The sequence below is a fragment of the Quercus robur genome, chromosome 2 (genome assembly GCF_932294415.1).
Source record: "Quercus robur chromosome 2, dhQueRobu3.1, whole genome shotgun sequence".
Taxonomy (NCBI): domain Eukaryota; kingdom Viridiplantae; phylum Streptophyta; class Magnoliopsida; order Fagales; family Fagaceae; genus Quercus; species Quercus robur.
The window spans coordinates 92935917-92957176 of record NC_065535.1 but is presented as its reverse complement, the minus strand read 5'-3'; the positions used below and the strand labels follow the sequence as shown (position 1 = coordinate 92957176).

General features: G+C 33.9%; 3 protein-coding genes across 6 annotated transcripts in view; 1 reads left to right on the top strand and 2 right to left on the bottom strand.

Annotated features, from left to right (window-relative positions):
- Nucleotides 1-21260, top strand: part of LOC126715870 (coatomer subunit delta-like) — a 99551-nt gene that overhangs the window by 46031 nt on the left and 32260 nt on the right. The gene's annotated exons all lie outside the window — the stretch shown is intronic.
- On the bottom strand, nt 5416-8385 carry LOC126705507 (G-type lectin S-receptor-like serine/threonine-protein kinase SD1-1). The gene is made up of 6 exons (XM_050404565.1): nt 8205-8385; nt 7084-7238; nt 6823-7032; nt 6466-6704; nt 6247-6397; nt 5416-6002 (listed from the first exon to the last, which is right to left on the bottom strand). The coding sequence occupies exons 1-6, from the start codon at nt 8383-8385 to the stop codon at nt 5691-5693; spliced, it is 1248 nt and encodes a 415-aa protein (XP_050260522.1). The 3' UTR covers nt 5416-5690.
- LOC126715868 (G-type lectin S-receptor-like serine/threonine-protein kinase At4g27290) lies at nt 12902-18903 on the bottom strand. The gene is made up of 7 exons (XM_050416695.1): nt 17417-18903; nt 16884-17000; nt 14428-14588; nt 14110-14320; nt 13737-13974; nt 13500-13650; nt 12902-13318 (listed from the first exon to the last, which is right to left on the bottom strand). The coding sequence occupies exons 1-7, from the start codon at nt 18705-18707 to the stop codon at nt 13013-13015; spliced, it is 2475 nt and encodes an 824-aa protein (XP_050272652.1). The 5' UTR covers nt 18708-18903; the 3' UTR covers nt 12902-13012.

Sequence of the window (21260 nt, the reverse complement as noted above, 5' to 3'; positions counted from 1 at the left end):
AGTTTTGAAACTTGACAATGCAAAATCCAAATGTAGGTTCCAGTTAACTCAACTGGTAAAGTCTTTAATAGTTGAATAAGAGATTTGGGGTTTAATCCCTATCTACACTAAAAACTGATTAGTGTCTTGATCTGATAATATAGAGCTATCATTAGGAGTAGACACCACTCTCTCTCAAAAAGAAAAAAAAAAATCCAAATAATTTGTAATGTTTGAAATTTGGATCAAAACTTTAAATCGGAGATAAAATCAAAATTATTACAAATTTTGAGGGTGCAAATTATAATTTAATCTTTTCTTTTTTAATGGTTAGAAAAAAATCACAATTATGTTTCGTGTAATGTTTCACAGCTCATTCCGATAAAACTTTCATTTCAATGAAACCACTAATTGAACTCAACATCTTCTTTTGTAACATGCTTATCATGTATTAATTATTAGGGTAAATTCCACAATCCTACCTGAGGTTTGTGATAATACCAATTAAGTTCAAAACATTCTAAAACCTACCAATTTAGTCCAAAAAGACAATTTTATCCCTACCCTTTAGGGATAATACCAATCTTCCTTTTCTTCCTTCTCTCTTCTCTCTCTCTCTCTCTCTCTCAGATCTCTCTCTCAAAACCCACCGCCCAACAAACCCATATCACTCACAGCCACTAGAAAAGCCACTGACCACCACATGCACTTACATCACCCACACCCACACCCACACCCACTGCTGCCTAGAAAACCTATTGCCTAGCAAACCCATATCACCCACACCATAGCCGGCTAGGAAAACCACCTCCCAGCAAAACCATACCACCCACAACCATCAGAATGGAACCATTGCCATTGCCACGGTGCCACCCAAAAACCAACAAAGTTTATTTTAATCCACTTACCTACCCAAAATCATAATCCACTTCCACCCAAAACATAACCCACCGATCTACTACTCAGTTACTGCTCCTTCACCCAAAATCACGAGACAAAGAGAGTTGAAGAGTTAGGGGGTGAGAGGGAGAAAGCTGAGAGAAGGTTTTCTTGCCAAAGGAGCTGCTGAGGCTCAAGCCGAGAATCCGACACCGGTCTAGCTCCCAAAGAGAAGGCGGATTCTCCCTAGGCGAGCAAGAAAAAGATGAAGAAGATGGGTTTTTGAAATGGGTATTTTTTTTTTTTTTTTTAAATTTGGGTTTAGGGAGAGATCTGAGAGAGAACTCAGAGAAAAGAGAGGAGATTAATGGAGACAGAGTGGGTGTGGGTGATATAAGTGTGGTGGTTAGTGGTTTTTCTAGTGGCTGTGGGTGGATATGGGTTTGTTGGGCGGTGGGTTTTGAGAGAGAGATATGAGAGAGAAGAGAGAAGGGGAGATGAACGTGAGATAGATTAGAGAGAGAAAACAAGTTAGGGACAAAAGTGTCTTTTGAGGATTAAAATGGGAGGCTTTAAAATGTCTTGAATCTAATTGGTATTATCACAAATTTCAGATAGGTTTGTGGAATTTATCCTAATTATTATAGCTAAAGAGGCTCTTCTCAAAGATTCTGTTGGGATTATAAGTTCTAAAAATCAACAAAAAAGCTGCTAACGTTTTCATTAAAAAAAAAAAAAAAAAAAAAAAAGTCTTCTTTTCCCACATGACTTGCTTTTTTATCTTAAAAAAAAAAAGACTTGCTTTTTTAGGTCTTGTACCCACTAGATAGATTCAAGTCTTGACATTGCTGAGTCAGTGGAGTCTTCTTTCGCTACTTGACTTGCCTTTTTTTCTTGTTTTCTTTTTTCTTTTTTTGCTGAAACTTGAGTTGCCTTTTTAAACCAGAAGATTTAATCAATGAATTAGAACGAATCAATCGATCCATTTTTTTTTATACTATGTTTCTAATGGATACGTTTCTTTTAGATCATGATTATATTTTCTTTTTTAGACTATGATTCCATATTCATAAAATTTATAAGATTTATTTCTAGTTTTAGATCTTTCAATAATAACTCCTTACTCCCATGGATCTATTTCAAATTCATGAATCATCCCAGGAATTTTTCTATTTGATTGTATAGTTTCTACCCACTATGTAATGCACACAACACAAAACAGATGGTTAGTCTTTGGTTGTTTCAAACGAGTAACCAATAGTTAGATTCAAGTTTTGACGTTGGCAGAGCCAGGGTGCTTTTTGTTGGGGTGGATATTGCACTCTCAATCTCTCATCCTGCCAAAACGAGTGACCAATAGTCCTAATCATAATTTTTGATTTGGACCTTCACAAGTATTGCTTCTTCTTTTCTTTTTTCCTCTCTTTTTTTCTTTTCTTTTTTTCTTTGAGTTAGTTACAATATGCTAACTTTTTTTTTTTTTTTGGGAAAAACAAGGAAGTGAAATATTATTACTAAAGAAAGTCTTTTTGAAATACATCTTTTAATTTGCTAACTTTCTAATTCAAACATTTTTCATCTTTTTTCTTTAAACCCCCAAGAACTTTGTGCATAGAAAGATATCAATTAAGGTTCTTAGCTTCACAAATATATTACTATTGGAACTTGGCATAAATGTATATTTAGTATTTAGAATGAATAATTCTAGTAAACGTGGCTTCTCATAAAACAAAAATCAAAAAATTCTAGTACACTTTGCCACAACTATTTTACATGGTAAATTATGAGTAGTAGAGAATAAAGATAAATGGTGAGTCTATATGATAGTGATAGACAACTGATTACAGTTTGTCACATAAGACAATTGTGGCAAAGTGTGTAGTACTAGAATTATTCAATTAAAATTTCAATCCTGAACAATTATTAAAAAAAATGCTTTTGCTAAATAAAATAACTAATTGATGTGTAACGGTATGGTTTGAGAAGATTAACCCATCCAAAAAAAAGAAAAAGAATTGAGAAGATTAAAATTATCTGCTTCACATTAGATTCTACTTGTTTACCAAAAAAAAAAATTGGATTCTACTTTCTATACTATGTAGCCCATTATGCTGGCCCAAGAAATCCCAACATTTTGGGTTGCATACAAAAGTATACCCAACTGATAACATAATCGGCTCATTAAGCACTTGGGTCAGAAAAAAGCCCATAAACCCAATCCCATATATTTTTCTCCTTTCATAAAAATTTCCCACTCGTTTTCGTTGTCACTCTCAGTCTCACTGCAAGAGAATTTAGAAGATGAGGAAGTAATTCAAGCTGGTAAGCTCTCCTTCTAAGAATCTAAGATTAGATCTCAGCCGTCTATATCACTGATTTTTCTCCCGTTTTATTCATAGATTTCGTTGATTTGTGCTACTCAGATGAGTTTTTCTTTGATTTTCCTGAATTTTCTAGGAAACCAAACGGTCTTTTATGCTATCCGGATTGTTCCGTCCGCAATTTTTAGCTTCGTGATTTTATTTTTTAAACTACACCGAGTATTGTTTGTAGTATTAATATTGCAATTATTATTATATTGAAAATGTTGCATTTTTTTTTTTTGGTGGACTTTGTGGATTATAATTGTATTTGATCCGGTTCAAAATTTCCGAATCCGTTAGATTTTGAGAAAATTGAATGCTGTTTTGTAAAGCATTAAAGAGTGGACTTGGCATTGCAACAATTTTCTGCTTTATATGTAATGTTGTGATGATGATGCCTATAGTTGAAGAAGGTATTTCATGCATCTCTCACATTGTTACGGTCCCACTGCGAGGTTCACACATTGTGAGAGACAAATATCCTTTACATGAGATAATTATTACTAATTTGCCATAATTGAGCTTTTTGTGCTTTCGATATATGCATCATCATTCTCAAAGTGTGCGGATCCTATATAACTGTAATGCCCATCCACTCCGAGAAGGAATTATTGCTATAGTTGAGCTTTGTGTGTGCGCTTGCACGTGTAAGAGTCGGTTGTATGATTTGGGTAATGATCAGTTGTTATTCATTTTTTTAAATCATGTTGTAATATTTATGAGGTTGACAAGAATGTTTTATTCCTTAGGTGCTAGATACAAGTACAGTGTTACTTTCCTGCCTTTTTCAGCTGGTCTCTGTGGGTTCTCATTTCTGATTAACCAAGATGATAAGAATTTTTACTTTATTATATATATTATAACCATTTGTTTGTCTCACTTCTGAATGCTGTTGCTTAAAGGAGACAAAACTGAGGAAAGTAGACAATTTATCATATACTACCAAGATTTAGACTCTCCACTCCATAATCCATATTAATACATATTTTATCACTCAGGAAATGATCTGCCCCTCTAGGTATAGACCAGAGATCAGGAGATGATTTTTTCTTTTGCTACAATACTATTTACCTTTAGGGTCACCTCTAAATCAGTCTGTTGAATATGAAAACTAGTCATTTACACCATCGAGTATTACTACAATGTCAATGTATCCCTTCTATCAGCATTCATTAGAATCTTTGATGTGAACACACCCAAAAACAATGTTGTTTTGAACAATAAATAGAAAAACAGAGGAAAAAAAGTGACGTTGTTTTTGGGCAGGTTTCATGATAAAAATGTGATGACCGACCATAACAGAAGGGGCTCATTGATATCATTATAATAGTCATTGGTGTTAATTGCAAGTTTTGAAAGTCGAGGGACCAAAACTTAGAGGGTGTAAAGTGCATTTTAGCCATAAATTTTCTATACTTATAACAGACCACCTTTCATGATAAGCATGCATCATTTCATGGCAACACAAACATGTATGAAGATTACAATTCTGCGGGTGGCATTGCAATTGAAAGCAATATTAGGCAGTTAAAAATTGTCAACCATTCAGGAAAATGGAGAACTACTACAAATGCAACATCCTGCAAACAGACTCAACTCATTCCAATTAGTGAATTATGGTATAAAATAAATTTTAAATCTCATTCCAATTTTCATTCAAGACTGAATCTATTTGGGTGTTGATTCAATTCTTTTTTTTTTTTTTTTTTTTTTTTTTGCTCTTCCTATATTTGTAGTATATATGAATAGGATTTTTTTTGCTCTTCCAGGAAAGGTGAATTCTTCGCTTGTCACTTGCACTTTTTTTTTTTGAGTTTAGTAATAAAAAATCTTTGATTCCCTTGCTATCAATCTCAATAACCATCCACATGATCAACAGTCTTGCTATGATGCATCTAACAAAATTTATTGAATTTATTTTTGCCTTTTTTTTTTGGAGGCTTTGAAGATTGCATGTTTCCTTGATGCTCGCTTTATTTCAAAGTCATGCTATTCTTTTCACCTCATTTCTATGTTCAATTTTCATTTGTGTGTGTGTGTATGTGTATGATATTAATAACCAAAAGATGGAATTCCAAGGTCTGCAATAGTCTATGATAGACAAGAAGCATACTAGACTACTAAAGAATTACAATCTCAAAGTTTTAAAAGATCAACAAATTCTACAAAAGATGATTGAAGACTAACTAGCAAACATACAATCATACAAAGTTGACAGGAACAGAGATTTAAGTGAAATCAATAGAAGCTTAATGCCTTCAAAAGTCCAGTATTCCTTCTTAGACTGATCAGACTTCCTTCACCAGCAAGCAAACAAATAAACAAGTTTCTTTGTAAAAGCTTCATCCCTCTGAATGAAAGCTATTAACTCTTTTTTATTAGACCATACATTTTGTCATGGACAACAGCACCTTGCATCTTTCCTCTTTGGTCACTCCTTTTTGCCGACAAGTCTCAAGTGACTATATCCTACCTTGCTTCTAACAATGTAAAGGTGATTTCATTTGTTGAAGATGCTTCAAGCTTTCTTGATGAATAATGTTCTGCAAGTGGAGCCTTTTCTGTATAAAAACCTGGCTGCCCTGGATTAGGCAATGAATTCCCACTGCTTAACATTAGAACCACGGATGAAATGTTTGGCCTATCTTCTGGTCTTTGTTGCACACATAACAAACCCACATGAATGCATCGTAACACTTCAGATAAAATGCACGAGTCACCTGAGATTAAGAATTCATCTATAAGTTCCGTTGGCCTATCTTCAATCCATAGTCTCCATGCCTAAAACAAAAATCAGATATACACTAGAATTACATCAGCAATGTATGACTGAATGATTTCACATGTTAATACTCACTTGAAATGGAGAGTTCATTTCACAGATAGCATTTTTTGTACAAGTGTGTATCATTTAAAAGTTTTAATAACACTAGATACACGTTTTGGGAACCCATCTCCATCATTGCAACCCAATGGAGAAATCCTAATACCACTGAAATAGTGGAATGTCAATGTTAATACTTACATATCCTAGAAGATTAAGGCATTGGCCAAAGTTACAAAATTCCTTGTTCTTCTTCCCGCTCACAATCTCTAGTACTAAGACTCCAAAGCTAAAAACATAAGTTTTCACTAAGAAATGTCCATACTTGGCATACTCTGGAGGCATATAACCACTGTAAAAATAAAAGAAGTCAAAAAATTGTCCTAGCATAAACTATAAAAGAAGTTTAAGAATACTCACTATGTTCCAACAATCCTATTGGCATTAGCCTTTATTTGATCTCCCCCAAATGCTATAGCTAGGCCAAAGTCAGAAATTTTTGGGTTCATATTATTATTTAGTAGGATATTGCTAACTTTGAGATCTCTATGAATAATTCTCAATCTAGAGTCTTCATGAAGGTAAAGAAGCCCTCTAACAATGCCACCAATAATGTTGTGGCACATACACCAATCAAGTAGTTTACTCTTTGTTTGGTCTGTCAATTTTCATATTGTTGTTAGTACATACTCAGCTAAAATCTTAGCAACATAATTATTCAATAAAAGGTGAAATGGCTAAACATGAATGTGCTTGATTCAATGAAGATCAAAGTTCAAACAAAAAATAAATGAGTCCCAAGCTTTTGTTGTGCATGTATTCGTAGATCAACAATTTTTCATTTTTTTGAATGCAACAATCGAGCAGCTTCACAAGATTGTGGTGTTGGAGTTTGGAAATTATTATAACTTCGTTTCTGAACTCGTTCAATCCTTGTTCAGAATTCTTTGAAAGTCTCTTTACAGCTATTTCTTGCCCCCCCCCCCCCTTTAGTTAAGTTTGGAAAGAAAATAGTTCAACTACTTAATTGTTATTTACCTTGTATACAGATCCAAAGCGACCTTCTCCTAACTTGTTGTTGCTTGCAAAGTTATCAGTGGCATTAGATATGATTGTCAAATCAAATATCGGTAACTCCATATCTTCCTTCTTGTCTTCATTGTTATAATCATTTTGGCATCTTATATTCATTCCTGAAATTGTGAGGGAGTCATTGAGCACAATTAACTTCTACAATTCTATTGTTAAAAGAAAATTGTTGACCACCTTATCTAATGTTTCTTCTCAATTTAAAAACTTCAGATTCAAATTACTTAGCTAAAAATCTATTATTATACATAAGAAATTATCAGAATCCATGTCTTATAAAGTACCTTCCTTTCTTAGTTTCATCCTACATACATATGAGACCAGCCGCTAGCATTACCATGAGTAGTATTGCACTGCATACTATGATTATTACTTGATTTTTATGGCCAAAGTGCTTGTTCTTCTCAACATGATCTGAAAGATCAAAAGTAGAGTCAATAATCATATTTTTTTACTATATAATATGCCATAATAATTTTCCTCTGTTTTCTTTTATATATTTTTTATGATGTGCCATATGAATTTTTCTCCTGTTAATGTTAAGCTTCTAAGATGCACGGTAAAACTTGTTTGACATTTTATGAAACTTTTGATAACATCAGTAGAGTTTTACTTAGAGCAGATAATGTAAATAATTTTAATACCCACTATAGTATGTGCCACATGAAGAAAGAAGAAAATATTAATATAGTCTGGCACATGAGGAAAGAAGAAAATGTTAAGATTGGAAATGTAAAGGATTTTTTTTGCTTTATTATTGAGAATCACATAAATTAAGGACATTCACTTGGCACAATTATAAGACATTTTTTTTAACATAGTAAATGACAATATAATATGTGATTTTATTATGATTAGTACATAATAAATGTTGTTTGTAGGGGACAAAGGTGAAAGGTTTTTTTTTTTTAATAATTCAATAGTTGTAATAGGGGAATAGATATTTTAACCCTAGATGTCTATGTTGGAAACACTAGAAGGTGTCAGTTGAGCTATAAGGTTTTTGGTGATATAGATGAAAACTAATTTATTTCAATCACAACAAAATATATTAGTAGTAAGGAGGATACCCAGTACTAAAGCAGCCACACGAATATAGAGGTCTTGCCCACCCATTTGAAGTACTACTAAATCAACCAAGTCAGCAAACCAAAGCAAGCAGCCATTGCCTCCATTCCTAATATCTAAATTTGCATATGCTTTGCATAAGCAATTTTTCAAACGCAATTCTTCACATTCCTTAAGACTCATATTCCTATTCAACCAAGAAGGGGAGTAAGAAAGAGTATACAAAGAGAGCTGGAAAGGCTTTCATTGATTTTCTAACTGGTGTATCAACTAACCATGCAAGTGAGTTTACAAGGCTTATTCCCTCGGTTCTCTTTGCCCGACACAACATATAAGAGCCATGCATTCTTATATTCGAATGGTAGTTCTGGATTAATACATGTATTTGATTAGTAATTGACTTTTTTTCCCCAAACCAATGAAAAGAGTCTCATAAAGAAAAGAAAAGAAAATTGTAACTTTAATGATCGAAAGGGTGACACGTCCTCTTTCAAGTTTTAAGTTTTAACATTACATTTCAGGGTAGAAAGATTTTTTTTTTCTTTTTTAATCGAGTTGGCATGGAAAAAACGAAGTTTACATGTCAGTAGCCGGTAGGTTTATATGTAAGACCGAGTAAACTTGAATAAAACCAACAGGTTGGATTTATCCCAACTAAAAATAGTTATCAGAATCATGTTTCGTGAATGAACCGACAGCTAATTCCCATAAAACTCTCTCTTAGGTGAGACTAGTAGTTGACCGTAGTGTTTCCATCAAAAAAAAGGTTGACCTTAGTGTACTTCACACAAGAATTTTTATATAGATTAGAGTCTTCTTCTCGTACTTGATGTGCGTACAAGTCTTTGCCTACTATCGTGATGACAATGGGTAATACCAAATATACCACTAGGGTCTTGATGAATTTATCATCATGGGCACAAAAGATTCGTTTAAACACTATTATTTGAACCACTTAATTTCTACCAAACATTATATAAAACGACATGAGAACTCCTACTACCAAGCCACGTCGTATTGGAAGTTGACGCTAAGTGTTTAATTGCTATTTGAAATTTCTTTCTGAACACTCATCCTATTTGGAATCTTGGATTTTATGTCTCTAAAAAGTGAACATTCTTTTAATATTTTCAATAATCAAAGTTTAACAAATTTTGAATAATTTAATCAACCAACCCACCTGTTAAAAGAAAAAGAAAAGTTTCTCCCAATGTTGCCGTCATATTTTTAAAATGTTATATATATTTCAAATTTAATTCTTTGATTTCTTTAAGTTCTTTTCATTGAATACAACATTTATTTTATGTGGCGTTTGGTACGGGAGAATCCACATTACCCCTGACATCTAGATTCTTAGGAATGTGATTCTTTGCAATCTAAATGCCCGGGAATGTAGTTAATCCTATGTTTGGTTTCATTGGGAATCTCTTAACATTCCTAGGAATGTGAGATAATAATGTTTGGTTTATTCCCAGGAATCTTAAATGAATTATTTATTTTTCCCATTCTATCCTTTGATTTGAATGTGAACTACCAAGTCCTTTAAAAAAAATCTTTCTCTAAATAAATAATGAAAAACAAAATATAAACTATTAATAATTTGTTGAGCAACACACACACAACAACAAAAATGAATACTTGGCAATAATGGAGGTTCCCTTTAAACTTTTTTTTTTCCACATGTTAAACCTAAATAGAACTTTGTTAAAGAATATATCAACAAAGTTGTTTATCCTGTTTATTTTATTTTGTGGAAAAAGATAAAGACAAGGGAAAATATATTGATGATTTGTTTTAATTTATATTTTATCTTAATTGCTTAAATGATAAGGAAAAATGGTTAAAATTGTCAATTTATAAAAAATACAATTTCCCTTAAACATGGGAATCTGAAAAATATGTATTATTTGACATGTGATGTAATTCCTAAAACATAATTCTTCCATACCCTACATCTAAGCTCTACTTACAAAATGTTAGACTAGGCTACTCATGATTTTGAGCCAATCTTCTTTCTTCTCCATTTTGTGGAACCAACTTAACCTATTATTTTCCCTCAAAAAAAAATTAACCTATTATTAAATTGGATTACACTTATTTGATTATTGAATTATTCCAATTGAAATTTTTATATTAGCATTTTTAACATCTAATTTTTGAAATATGAACTACTTATTGGCCTCACCTATGACCTTTTGGTGCGTGGAACACAAACCAAAAGATCCGCTATTTGAGGACCAATATACTAGAGAGAAACTAATTGCCATTTTTTACCACTGTACACCCTTAACATGATAGATCGATAACTTCACAAGTATAAATTCTTATGGAGTGAGGGAGGGTAATGGCGAAAGTTCAAGTCTCTATGAGGGAATTTCACAAACATATATGCACTTTTTTTTAGAGATTAGGTTAGAGTAGAATTTTATCTCAGATAAATAAATAAATAAATAAATTATATATATATAGACGCACACACACTAAGAGAGAGAAAGTAAGGAATAATGTATTTCTTAATATAATACTGTAATTTCATAATGGTTTAAGCATTGACAAATTTAATACTCCCTCTGTACCTAAATGTTGGTCATGTTTAGAAAATCCAACTTTTTAAGAGAACATTAATGTATGTCTATCAATTAAAAATGTACAAATTATCAAAATCGTCCTCATTAATTTAAATTATATAGAAAGAATGACTTTGTCTTTTTAAATAAAGTAAAAGGTAAGATAGGAAACAGGACTTCATTACTGGACATCCCAAAATAGAATGGAGAACTTACAATTTGGGATGGAGAGAGTAAATTTGAACACCGGTCTTTTATACGATAACAGAAAAATTTACCAATCGAACCAATTAAAATTTATCTACCTTTTAGAATTAGATTTCTTAGATTGAGAAGATTAAAATTAGGCAAAAAACACATTTTGGTCTCTACATTTTCAGCCGATTTCCGTTTTAGTCCCTAAGTTTTTTTTTTTACCGCTTTTAGTCCCTCTCCTGAAAAACGCTTTCATTTTAGTCCCTGTCGTTACATCAGAAACGGATATTGCAAACGTGGCAAACGGCAAAGTTAAATAATAATAAACTAATGTCCACATGGCCTAAATTAATAATAAAAAAAAAATTTTAATGCCACATCAGCATCTAAATTAAAAAAATTAATTTATTAATTTTAACTAAATAAAAAAAAATTAAAAACAGAATTAAAAACTAAAAATCTTATGAATTGAAATCTAAGTGTGCCTTGAACAAAAACAACAAGAACACAAACCCAGAAATTATTTAAAAAAAAAAAAAAAAAAAACTAACCAAACCCAGAAATTCCGATCTCAAAGCCAACCCACAACCACCAAAATAAAACCCACAACAACCCAGGCCAAGAAAATCAACCCACAGCCACAAATCATCGCCAAATCATTGTCACTGTTCGCGAACTCAACCACTCGCTCTCACTCTCAAACCCAGCGACTGAGCTTCCCTCTCTTCAAAACCTCAAAAGCCTTTGTCTCTCTGAGACTAAGAACCTTCGCGATCATGGCCGGTGCAGACGAATTCGTAAAAGGAAGCGTTAATGCAAACGGCGTCGCAGTGATCACACTCGATCACCCCAAGGCTCTCAACGCAATGAACCTAGGTTGGTTTCACTTTCCTCATCCGAATTTTATTACTTTTCGCTCTCTTTCGTTTCTTGTTTCCTCTATTGAAGTCTGAGCTAAAAGCGATTCGTTGAAATTCGTGCAATTTTGGATGAATTTGAGTTCTATAGCTTGAAATTGTTGAATGGAAAAAAAAAAAAAAAAAAAAAAAAGAAGAGAGGAATTTTGTGATTGAAAAATGTGTTCTTAACTGATGATTAGTGGGTTTGTGGCTGTGGGTTGATTTTCTTGGCCTGGGTTGTTGTGGGTTTTATTTTGGTGGTTGTGGGTTGGCTTTGAGATTGGAATTTCTAACTTTGATTAGTTTTTTTTTTTTTTTAAATAATTTATGGGTTTGTGTTCTTGGATCTGGGTTTGTGTTCTTGTTGTTCTTGTTCAAGGCACACTTAGATCTCAATTCATAAGATTTTTAGTTTTTAATTCTATTTTTAATTTTTTTTATTTAGTTAAAATTAATAAATTAATTTTTTTAATTTAGATGCTGATGTGGCATTAAAAAATATTTTTTATTATTAATTTAGGCCACGTGGACATTAGTTTATTATTATTTAACTTTGCCGTTTGTCACGTCTGCAATATCCGTTTTTGATGTAACGGCAGGGACTAAAATGGAAGCGTTTTTCAGGAGAGGGACTAAAAGCGGTAAAAAAAAAACTTAGGGACTAAAACGGAAATCGGCTGAAAATGTAGGGACCAAAATGTGTTTTTCGCCTTAAAATTATCTAATCGAAATTGGTCTTTAGAATATGTAGCCCAAAATGCTAGCCCAAGAAATCGCAACCGTTTAGGTACTGGGCCTAGAAAAAAAGCCCATAAAACCAAACTACTATATCTTCCTCCTTTCCTAAAAATTTCCCAGTTGTTTTTGTTGTCATTATCTCATCTCAGTCTCTCTCTGTGTAAGACAGCAAATTAGAATTTGGATCAAGCTGGTTAAGCTCTCTTTCTCAAATCAGATCTCAGCCACCTATCTCTCTGAATTTTCTCTCTTTTTCTTCAGTGTTCTCTTCGTAAGTGCTAAAAATTAAAGGTCCTTAGGTACCAATAGAATTGACATAGCTTACTTGAATGTAGGAAAAGTTTACAGATTATAATCATGAACATGATTCTGTATCGACAATTCTCTATGAGTTTTGTTAGTGCAAAGTTCTTACCGAGCCTCCAATAATGTAATTGTCATTTCATTGGTCGAAAATAATTCCTGCTTACTTGAGAAACAATGTGCTTCATTTGAATCTTTTTCCAAGAAAAAACCAGGTTGTTTGGGCTGAGGCAATGCACCCTCACTGCCCAACATCACAATCACAGATGACATGCTTGGCCTATCTTCAGGACACTGTTGCAAGCATAAGAGGCTAATGTGGATGCAACGTAGAACCTCTGACAATGTGGACGATTGTCTGAAGCATTCATCAGTCAATTCTAATGGCCTTCCCTCATTCCACAGTCTCCATGCCTAAAAATTTAAAACAATTCTGTTAGGTCCACCAATTTTTCATTGAATTTTTCATTGTTACTGAAATAGTCAGATAACTTGTTAAGAAAATTGGGTGTCTATGGACTTAGAATATAAAAACATGATTTATCATTCATTTGTCCAACTTATCTAGATAAGAAATCAAGTATTTGAAACTTACATATCCAATAAGGTTAAGGCTGTGGTTTGGATGAAAAAGCCCTCTACTTTTCTTCCCGCATATGATCTCAAGCAACAAAATCCCAAAGTTAAAGACATCAGATTTTGTCGAGAATAGCCCATCAAAAGCATATTCCGGTGCCATATAACCACTACAGGATATCACTAGTGTTATGTGAGAAAGACTAATTAGGAAAGAAAGTAGATTTACGTTAGAAGCATGTCAAGATATACTTACCAAGTTCCCATTACTCTATTTGTGTTTCCTTCTAACTGATCTCCTCCAAAAGTTCTAGCTGCTCCAAAGTCTGAAATTTTAGGATTCATCTCAATATCAAGTAAAACATTACTTGCTTTGAGATCTCTATGTATGATTCTCAATCTGGAATCTTGATGAAGATATTGAAGCCCCCGAGCAATTCCGCATATAATATTGAAGCGCATGGACCAATTTAACAGTGTACGTTTTGTTTGATCTGGTAAGTTTCAAAATCAAGTTAATTATATAACCCTAAATTTCAGCCAAAATTGGAAATTTTCTATATTTTATGAAATATTGATAACATAGTTGCACTAGCTCAATCAAATGTATTAGGTTTGTGGACTCAAACCAAAAATGAAGGAGTCTAGACTTTTATTGGGCATGTATTCATAAACCAAAATTTTCTCTTCTCCTTGAATGCAACAGGCTACAAGCTTTACAAGATTCCGGTGCTGAAGCTTGGCTATCAATCTTACTTCATTCTTGAACTCATTCAATCCTTGTCCAGAACTCCTTGAAAGCCTCTTGATAGCTATTTCTTGTCCATCTTCTAATATACCCTGAAATTCTCATATGCAGAAAGATTGCTAAAATCTGTAACAGAAGCATAATAAAATATTGTCTCATCATCTATCATTGTTTTTGTACAAGCATATCACAAGTTTACCTTGTAAACAGGTCCAAAACCACCTTCACCAAGCTTGTTGTTGGGTGCAAAGTTGTCAGTGGCACCAACTATTGTGGATAGGTCTAAGAAAGGGAGCTCAAGGTCTTCCTTTTGACCTTCATTGTTTTGATGACTTATGATTCCATTTGACTCCTTTTTAACTGAAATAGAAAAGAAATTTAGAAAACAAAAACAAAAGGAAAGAACTGAGTTATGAAGGAAACATGAAGTAATATATTGAGAATGACTGGGTTTAGTTGAGCTGCAATAATCACCAAAATCTCAAATTACTAAATTTCTATCATAGCAGCAATGATAATGACTTATAAACGCAGATACTTGCTCCCAGAAAGATACTATCCAACTTGAACATTGAAATTAAAATGAAACTAAATCTAATACATAGCGATATGAGCAGAGTTATGCTTATATAGTGATTTAAAGGAAATCAAAGTACCATTCACCAAAGAAAAAAAAAACTATGCTAATCAAACTTGAAAAGCTTTAAAATTCAACTTGTACCAATGAAGACCAGGCCTAATATGCATCTGTTAAGATCAAAGAGAGTTGTAGCTGGATTCGAGGTCAGCTGGGCCTCCAAAGAAGAAGAGAGAAATAGAGAAGATTTAGAGAATTAGAGAGATAGAGAGAAATTGAAATGAGTTCATTTTTATTGTCTAACTCAATACAACAGTAATAGGGCTTCCTAGGTCACAGATGAAAGATGTAATTTTTGTTGTGGTGGATAGGTGTAATAAGTTTGTCCACTTCATGCCCTTGGCTCATCCTTATACTGCTTCCAAAGTAGCTATTCTTTTCTTGCAAAATGTGTTCAAGTTACATGGCCTACCTTCTTCAATAGTGAGTAACAGAAATCCTGTGTTTACCTCTCATTTTTGGCAAGAACTGATGAAGTCACAAGGAGTTCAGCTTGCTATGTCGTCAGCATATCATCCACCAATTGATGGCCAAACTGAAGTAGTTAACAAGAGTCTTGATCATTACTTACGAGCCTTTGCAACTGACAGTGTGGATGTTCATTTGAAATCTCGACAGCAACTCACTGCTCTGTTGAAGCATAATTTGTTGGCAGCTCAAGAGAGAATGAAATTGTTTATTGATAAGCATAGAATTGAGAGGGAGTTTGCAGTGGGGGATTGGGTCTATCTTAGGTTACAACCTTAAAAATAAAGATCGATGAAACAAAGGCATTTGGGAAAATTATCTTCTAGATACTTGGGCCATTCCAGATTCTATAGAAGATTGGTCAGGTGTCTTACGAATTAGACTTGCCTCCAGACTCAAGACTTCATCCCATCTTCCATGTCTCTTGTCTCAAGCTTAAATTGGGCCAACATGTTGTACCAATTTCATCCTTGCCACCTGTGGATTTAGATGGCTTTCTTAATCCAGAACCTATAGCTATTCTGCAGGACAAAACTCAGCAGCTAAAAAGTAGGACCATCACTCAAGTTTTAGTCCAATGGCAAGGAGAAAGTTAGGATGATGTTACTTGGGAAAATCTATATTTGCTTCGGAAACAATTCCCTCACCTTATGGGCAAGGTGCTTTAATGGGGAAGGAATTGTTAGGATTGCAGAGTGTATTGCTGATGTAAGCTAGTAGATTGTATTGTATTGCTGATGCCAGCTAGAAATCTGTTTCTGGTGGTTAGTACAGCTAGCTACCAGCTGTAGATGGTTATGACAGTTATCAGTTAGAGTAGGATTGATTAAGGAATGTATAAAAAGGGGCATTACTATTGTATTGAGTTAGGCAATAAGAATGAACTCATTTCAGTTTCTCACTATCTCTCTAATTCTTTAAATCTTCTCTATTTCTCTCTTCTTCTTTGGTGGCCCAGCTAACCTTGAATCCAGCTACAACTCTCTTTGTAGCTCATTGAGTGTGAGATCAAATGAGTTGCGGCTTTATGGTTGGATCTTGGAAGGGGCGACCTAGAGGCTAGATTAAAATAATTGATAGGTTAGTAGAGCTACCAAAAGAGAAAGGGCTACCATCGGGTCAATGTTGCTAGAGTGAGCTGTCATAGACATCGGCTGCAAAGCGTGGTGGTATGTTATGATCCTAGTGTCCCACATGGATTAAGTATAAGCTTAACCATGTGTTTATAAGTTCTTGGACACCCTCCCCTTGCAAGCCGGTTTTCAAGGTTGAGTTCTACTTATGGATTTGTAACATTTGATACCAGAGCCAACCACCCCTCGAGGAATTGATTGTAGCTTTGTAATAGCATCTTGCTAATTTAACCATTCCAACAGATATGTACTAATATGAGCACCTTGGCCTATTTATTCAAGAATGTCCACTTGGAAGTTGGAACCCAATATTTGTTTTTCTCCTTTGGCTAAGTAATTAAGGAGAACACAATGAGTGTATGAAGGCCTTATAGGTGTAAGCAACGATAACTCAGTGTCAAAGTAAAGTTATTTTACCTTTTAATTTTGTCCCGATTTTGCAAATATAAAAGCCAACTAAGAGTGTTCCAGAAACTACAGCAACGGCAGCAGCAACTGTCACTGCAATCTTGATCTTGGGACCATGTTTTTCCTCTTCATAATTTAATTTAACAAAGCAACAAAAATATAGTTAGAATACAGCTAAAAGATATGAAAAAGCAAGGGAAGCATTAAACATAATAAATTTAAAAAAATTAAGCTATTACAAAATGGTGAATTACAAAGCTTAAGCTTAATTATTTAACCATTATTCGAACACTTCCCTTCACATATGGGTCCAACACTTGAGATTTTTAACTTTTAAATAGAAAATAGAGTGGAGACAAGGTTCAAACTCAATTTCATTAACTCTAATATCATGATAAATTACTGACTGTCCTAAAAGTTTAAGCTACTACAAAATAATAAAATCTAATCATTAAGTCATTATTCTAACAAAACAAACAAACAAGAAACAGAATGCAAAGCATACTGGAAACAGTAATTTAAATCCAAAAAAAACCCCACACCTTGTAGCTCTGAAGCTGACATTCTGATATATAAATCTTGCCCACGTGCCGGAAATTGTCTAATATCCATTAAATCACCAGACCAGATGGCGCAGCCACTACCTCTTCCTCTGATATCCGAGTTTGTATAAGCCATACAGGTGCAGTTGTTCAAGCATTTGACCCTGCATTCATCAAGGCTCATACTTTTGTTCACCCAAGAATATGTAGTATCCGGCAATTTCAAGTCAACAAATTTAACAAACCCATCTGTATGGCAGCTCAATGGTTTATTGCGTACACAACCTTGAGACCACTCCGTTAAGCTCCACAATTCTGGTGATTTAGGCTTGAATGCTTTTAGACATTGGCAGACCGGTGATGCAGTAAAGACACAATTTCCATTGGCTCCACAAAGTCCATATCTGTCACAGTAGTCCCCAGGTCTTGATGAGTAAGCCTCCCAAATTTTCTCTTCTTCAATCCATGTATAGCGATCCCAGGATTGGGTGGTTTGGTTCAAAACAGAAATTGAGATTAGAGACTTATTTTTGAGGGTGTACGTGTAGTACACTTCATTCTCATTAGAGACAAAGTTGTAATTATAAACTGGATTGGGGTTTAAATCTGGTGAACCACTGAACCTAAGGCCATTCCATGGACCAGTACGATAGAACTTTTTGTTACCCTTCCAAGTATAAGCTTCAGGATATGAATGAATTCCCATTTCTAACATCCCAAAAGTAAAATCTCCAGGAGATGGATCATCTGGTTTCTTCCATGCTGTTAAAAACCGGTTAACACCTTTCTTCAAGTCCCATCCCAACTTCATTCCTGGTAAAAATGTATCAGTCGGATAGTCGAAACTTTCCCACAAAGAGATTCTTGAATTTTCATCTTTCTCATCTGTTACTGTTAGTACAAGATTTCCAGAGTCTAAGAGCTTTAACACTGGATTCTTGGCTTGTCTTTGTGGACTTGTTGACCAAACAACACTCTTATTCTGACTCATAACCACAACACTGCCTGTACTACTGTTTATCATCAACAAGCCAGAGTCATTGATCGGGTTGAGTCGATTTGCAACCCAAACAATAGTTTTCGCTGAGATATTCTTGTACCATATTCCCAGGTAGCGATTGTTGGAACTACTAGGACTGAAGAAACCCAGTTCGAAGTTTCCATCTTTGGAAACTAAGGTGTTTGCTTCACTGATAAATTGGGATGTATTAATGCTATCTAGTGCAAAGGACACTTTGGAGGATAAAAATAGTAAATAAGGATGGACAAGAATAAAGAAAATAGCGCCCATTTGTTTCTAGTTTAAGACCACCTTGCTCATCACTCACAACTTAAACTTAAACCTATATGTTGGACACCAAAAACCGCATAGATCGTTGACACCACAATGGCTGACTTGTATTCCACGTATACACATACACACGACCAATTTAGTGTACTGGAATATTAGACCTAAGCTTTGCTCCACAGAAAAAGTGTGAAGGGAATGAACGAAAATGTGCCAAATTTTCCACATTTTAACCACGAGCACTGACTTTTCATGCATCAGAATGCCATGGTCCACACGGAAAATTATTGGCCTTTTATCTTCAAATGAAACTGGAGAGGTGACTTTACTGCCTTGTCTCATTAGATTGTGAGGGCAAATGCATACTCTTTGAAAAAAGATGTCCATCGCTGTTGTAATATATATGGCTTGACTTTGGAAATCAAAGTCCGTTACTTTGCCTACTTGGTATTGGAAACCAAGTCGCACGTCTTGCTTGTTTTGCCGTGAACAACAAGGACTAGTAAACCAAGTTCCACTTGGTTTAGGAATTGAACTAGACAACCTTAAGAGCATCTCCTATAGAGTAGGTAAAACCAAACTACTCTCCATTGTAGAGAGTGTAACTAGAAAAAAACGACTCCAACAGTCTCTCTCAAACCTGATGGGCTATTGTAGATTAGCAACTGATTTTTTTTCATTAAAAATTTTCAGCAACTAATATTTTATCACTTCTTTCTCTTTCTTCTTTGATTTTTTTTTTTTTTTTTTCTCTCTTCCTCTTTCTTGATAAAAGTGAGAAGAGTCAGCTAGGATGTTATTTGATGAGTGGATGCCAACTGCTGACCTAGCATTTATTTCAATGGTAATCTTGTGGAAATTTAGACTATGTACTAAGCTAAGTCCATCTCTAAGTCCTTAAAGTTTCAGCTATCATAAGTGAGTCTTCTATTCTCCAAAGCCCTTGTGCCCTTGCAATGAAGAAAGTATATTATGTTTCGGTAATACCAATTCAGCATCTGTTTTGATATTTCCTACCTAATAAATGAGTGACACTTGTTTCAAAAAACTACATTAGACCACTCCAATAAATAATTAATTTATCTTCCCGATAGTATAGAAGATTATGATTAATTTATTGGTGTAGTCTGATGTGGTTTTTTGAAACAGGTGTCACTCATTTATTGGGTAAGAAATACCAAAACAGAAATACCTAATAAATGAGTGACACTTGTTTCAAAAAACTACATTAGACCACTCCAATAAATAATTAATTTATCTTCCCGATAGTATAGAAGATTATGATTAATTTATTGGTGTAGTCTGATGTGGTTTTTTGAAACAGGTGTCACTCATTTATTGGGTAAGAAATACCAAAACAGATGTTGAGTTGGTATTACCGAAACATGATATACTTTCTCCTTGCAATGAAAATAATTTTAGCACTAATTAGAATATTAGCATTAATGACGGTCTTTTTTTAACTGTTGGATCTACTTAAATCTAATGATCTAAAAAAGGTGTAACTCTATGTAGACCCTCATTAATCCAATGGTTTAAGTAGATCTAGTGGTTAAAAAATACCCTCATTAATGCTAATATTCTAATTAATCTCATTTATTATCTCTTATTTAATACATTCCATACATATTTCTAAACCCAAAAAAATTTATACCATTGATTTTCTCTCTCCACTGCATGTTTCTTTCTTTTTATCTTTGCACGTTCCTCTCTCTATCTCCTCCACGACTTTTCCACCTACACAGTTAGGTCGCCGACAACACACAAAAAAAAAAAAAAAAAAAAAAAAAAAAAAACACTTAACATGATCTCCAGTTGAACTGAAGCAATGATTATTACTGAGATTTTATTTTTCTTTTCATTGTTTAATATGTTTTGTACTTATGCTAGACGGACTTGAATCCCCATTAATCGTCACAGAAAGATGGCCCTTGAATTTTTTTCAAAAAACTTAACATTAGCTTATAAATTAAAAAATAAAAAACTATATAATCACATCAAAGTTATTACAGTCTCCAAATTAAAATTTTGCTATATATTCTCCAAATGAAAATTTTGTATTCTCTATTTCTTTAATTAGTACTAACCACAACACTTTCCTTCATCAATATCTTTTGTCTCCTATGACATTTTCTTTTTATGATACCTTCGGCCAACCATGCCACTCTCTTATGGTCATTGGAGTTGTTGCCGACAATCCACTATTCATCATTGTCCATATTGTCAATGTTTGTCGTACATGCATATGCGATCCTTGAGCCACCGTTCTTCTATCGATATCCTCTAGTCAGTGGTGCATTGTCCTCCAATGACAATAGTCATCTTTTGGCTCCCATCCATCATTAATTAATAGTTGTCATTTACCATGATCTTGGGCATTTCAATTCATGTCAAGCTCAATCCATTCTACATCTAATTGGGTCATTTATGGCTTGTGGTTAATTTCTTTCTGCAGGAATTTTCATTCCAAACACGTGACATCTTCAAACTTTCATCTTGAATTTGAGAGGGGATATTCGAATATATTAGGATGTTATTATAACTATGTAGACCGTA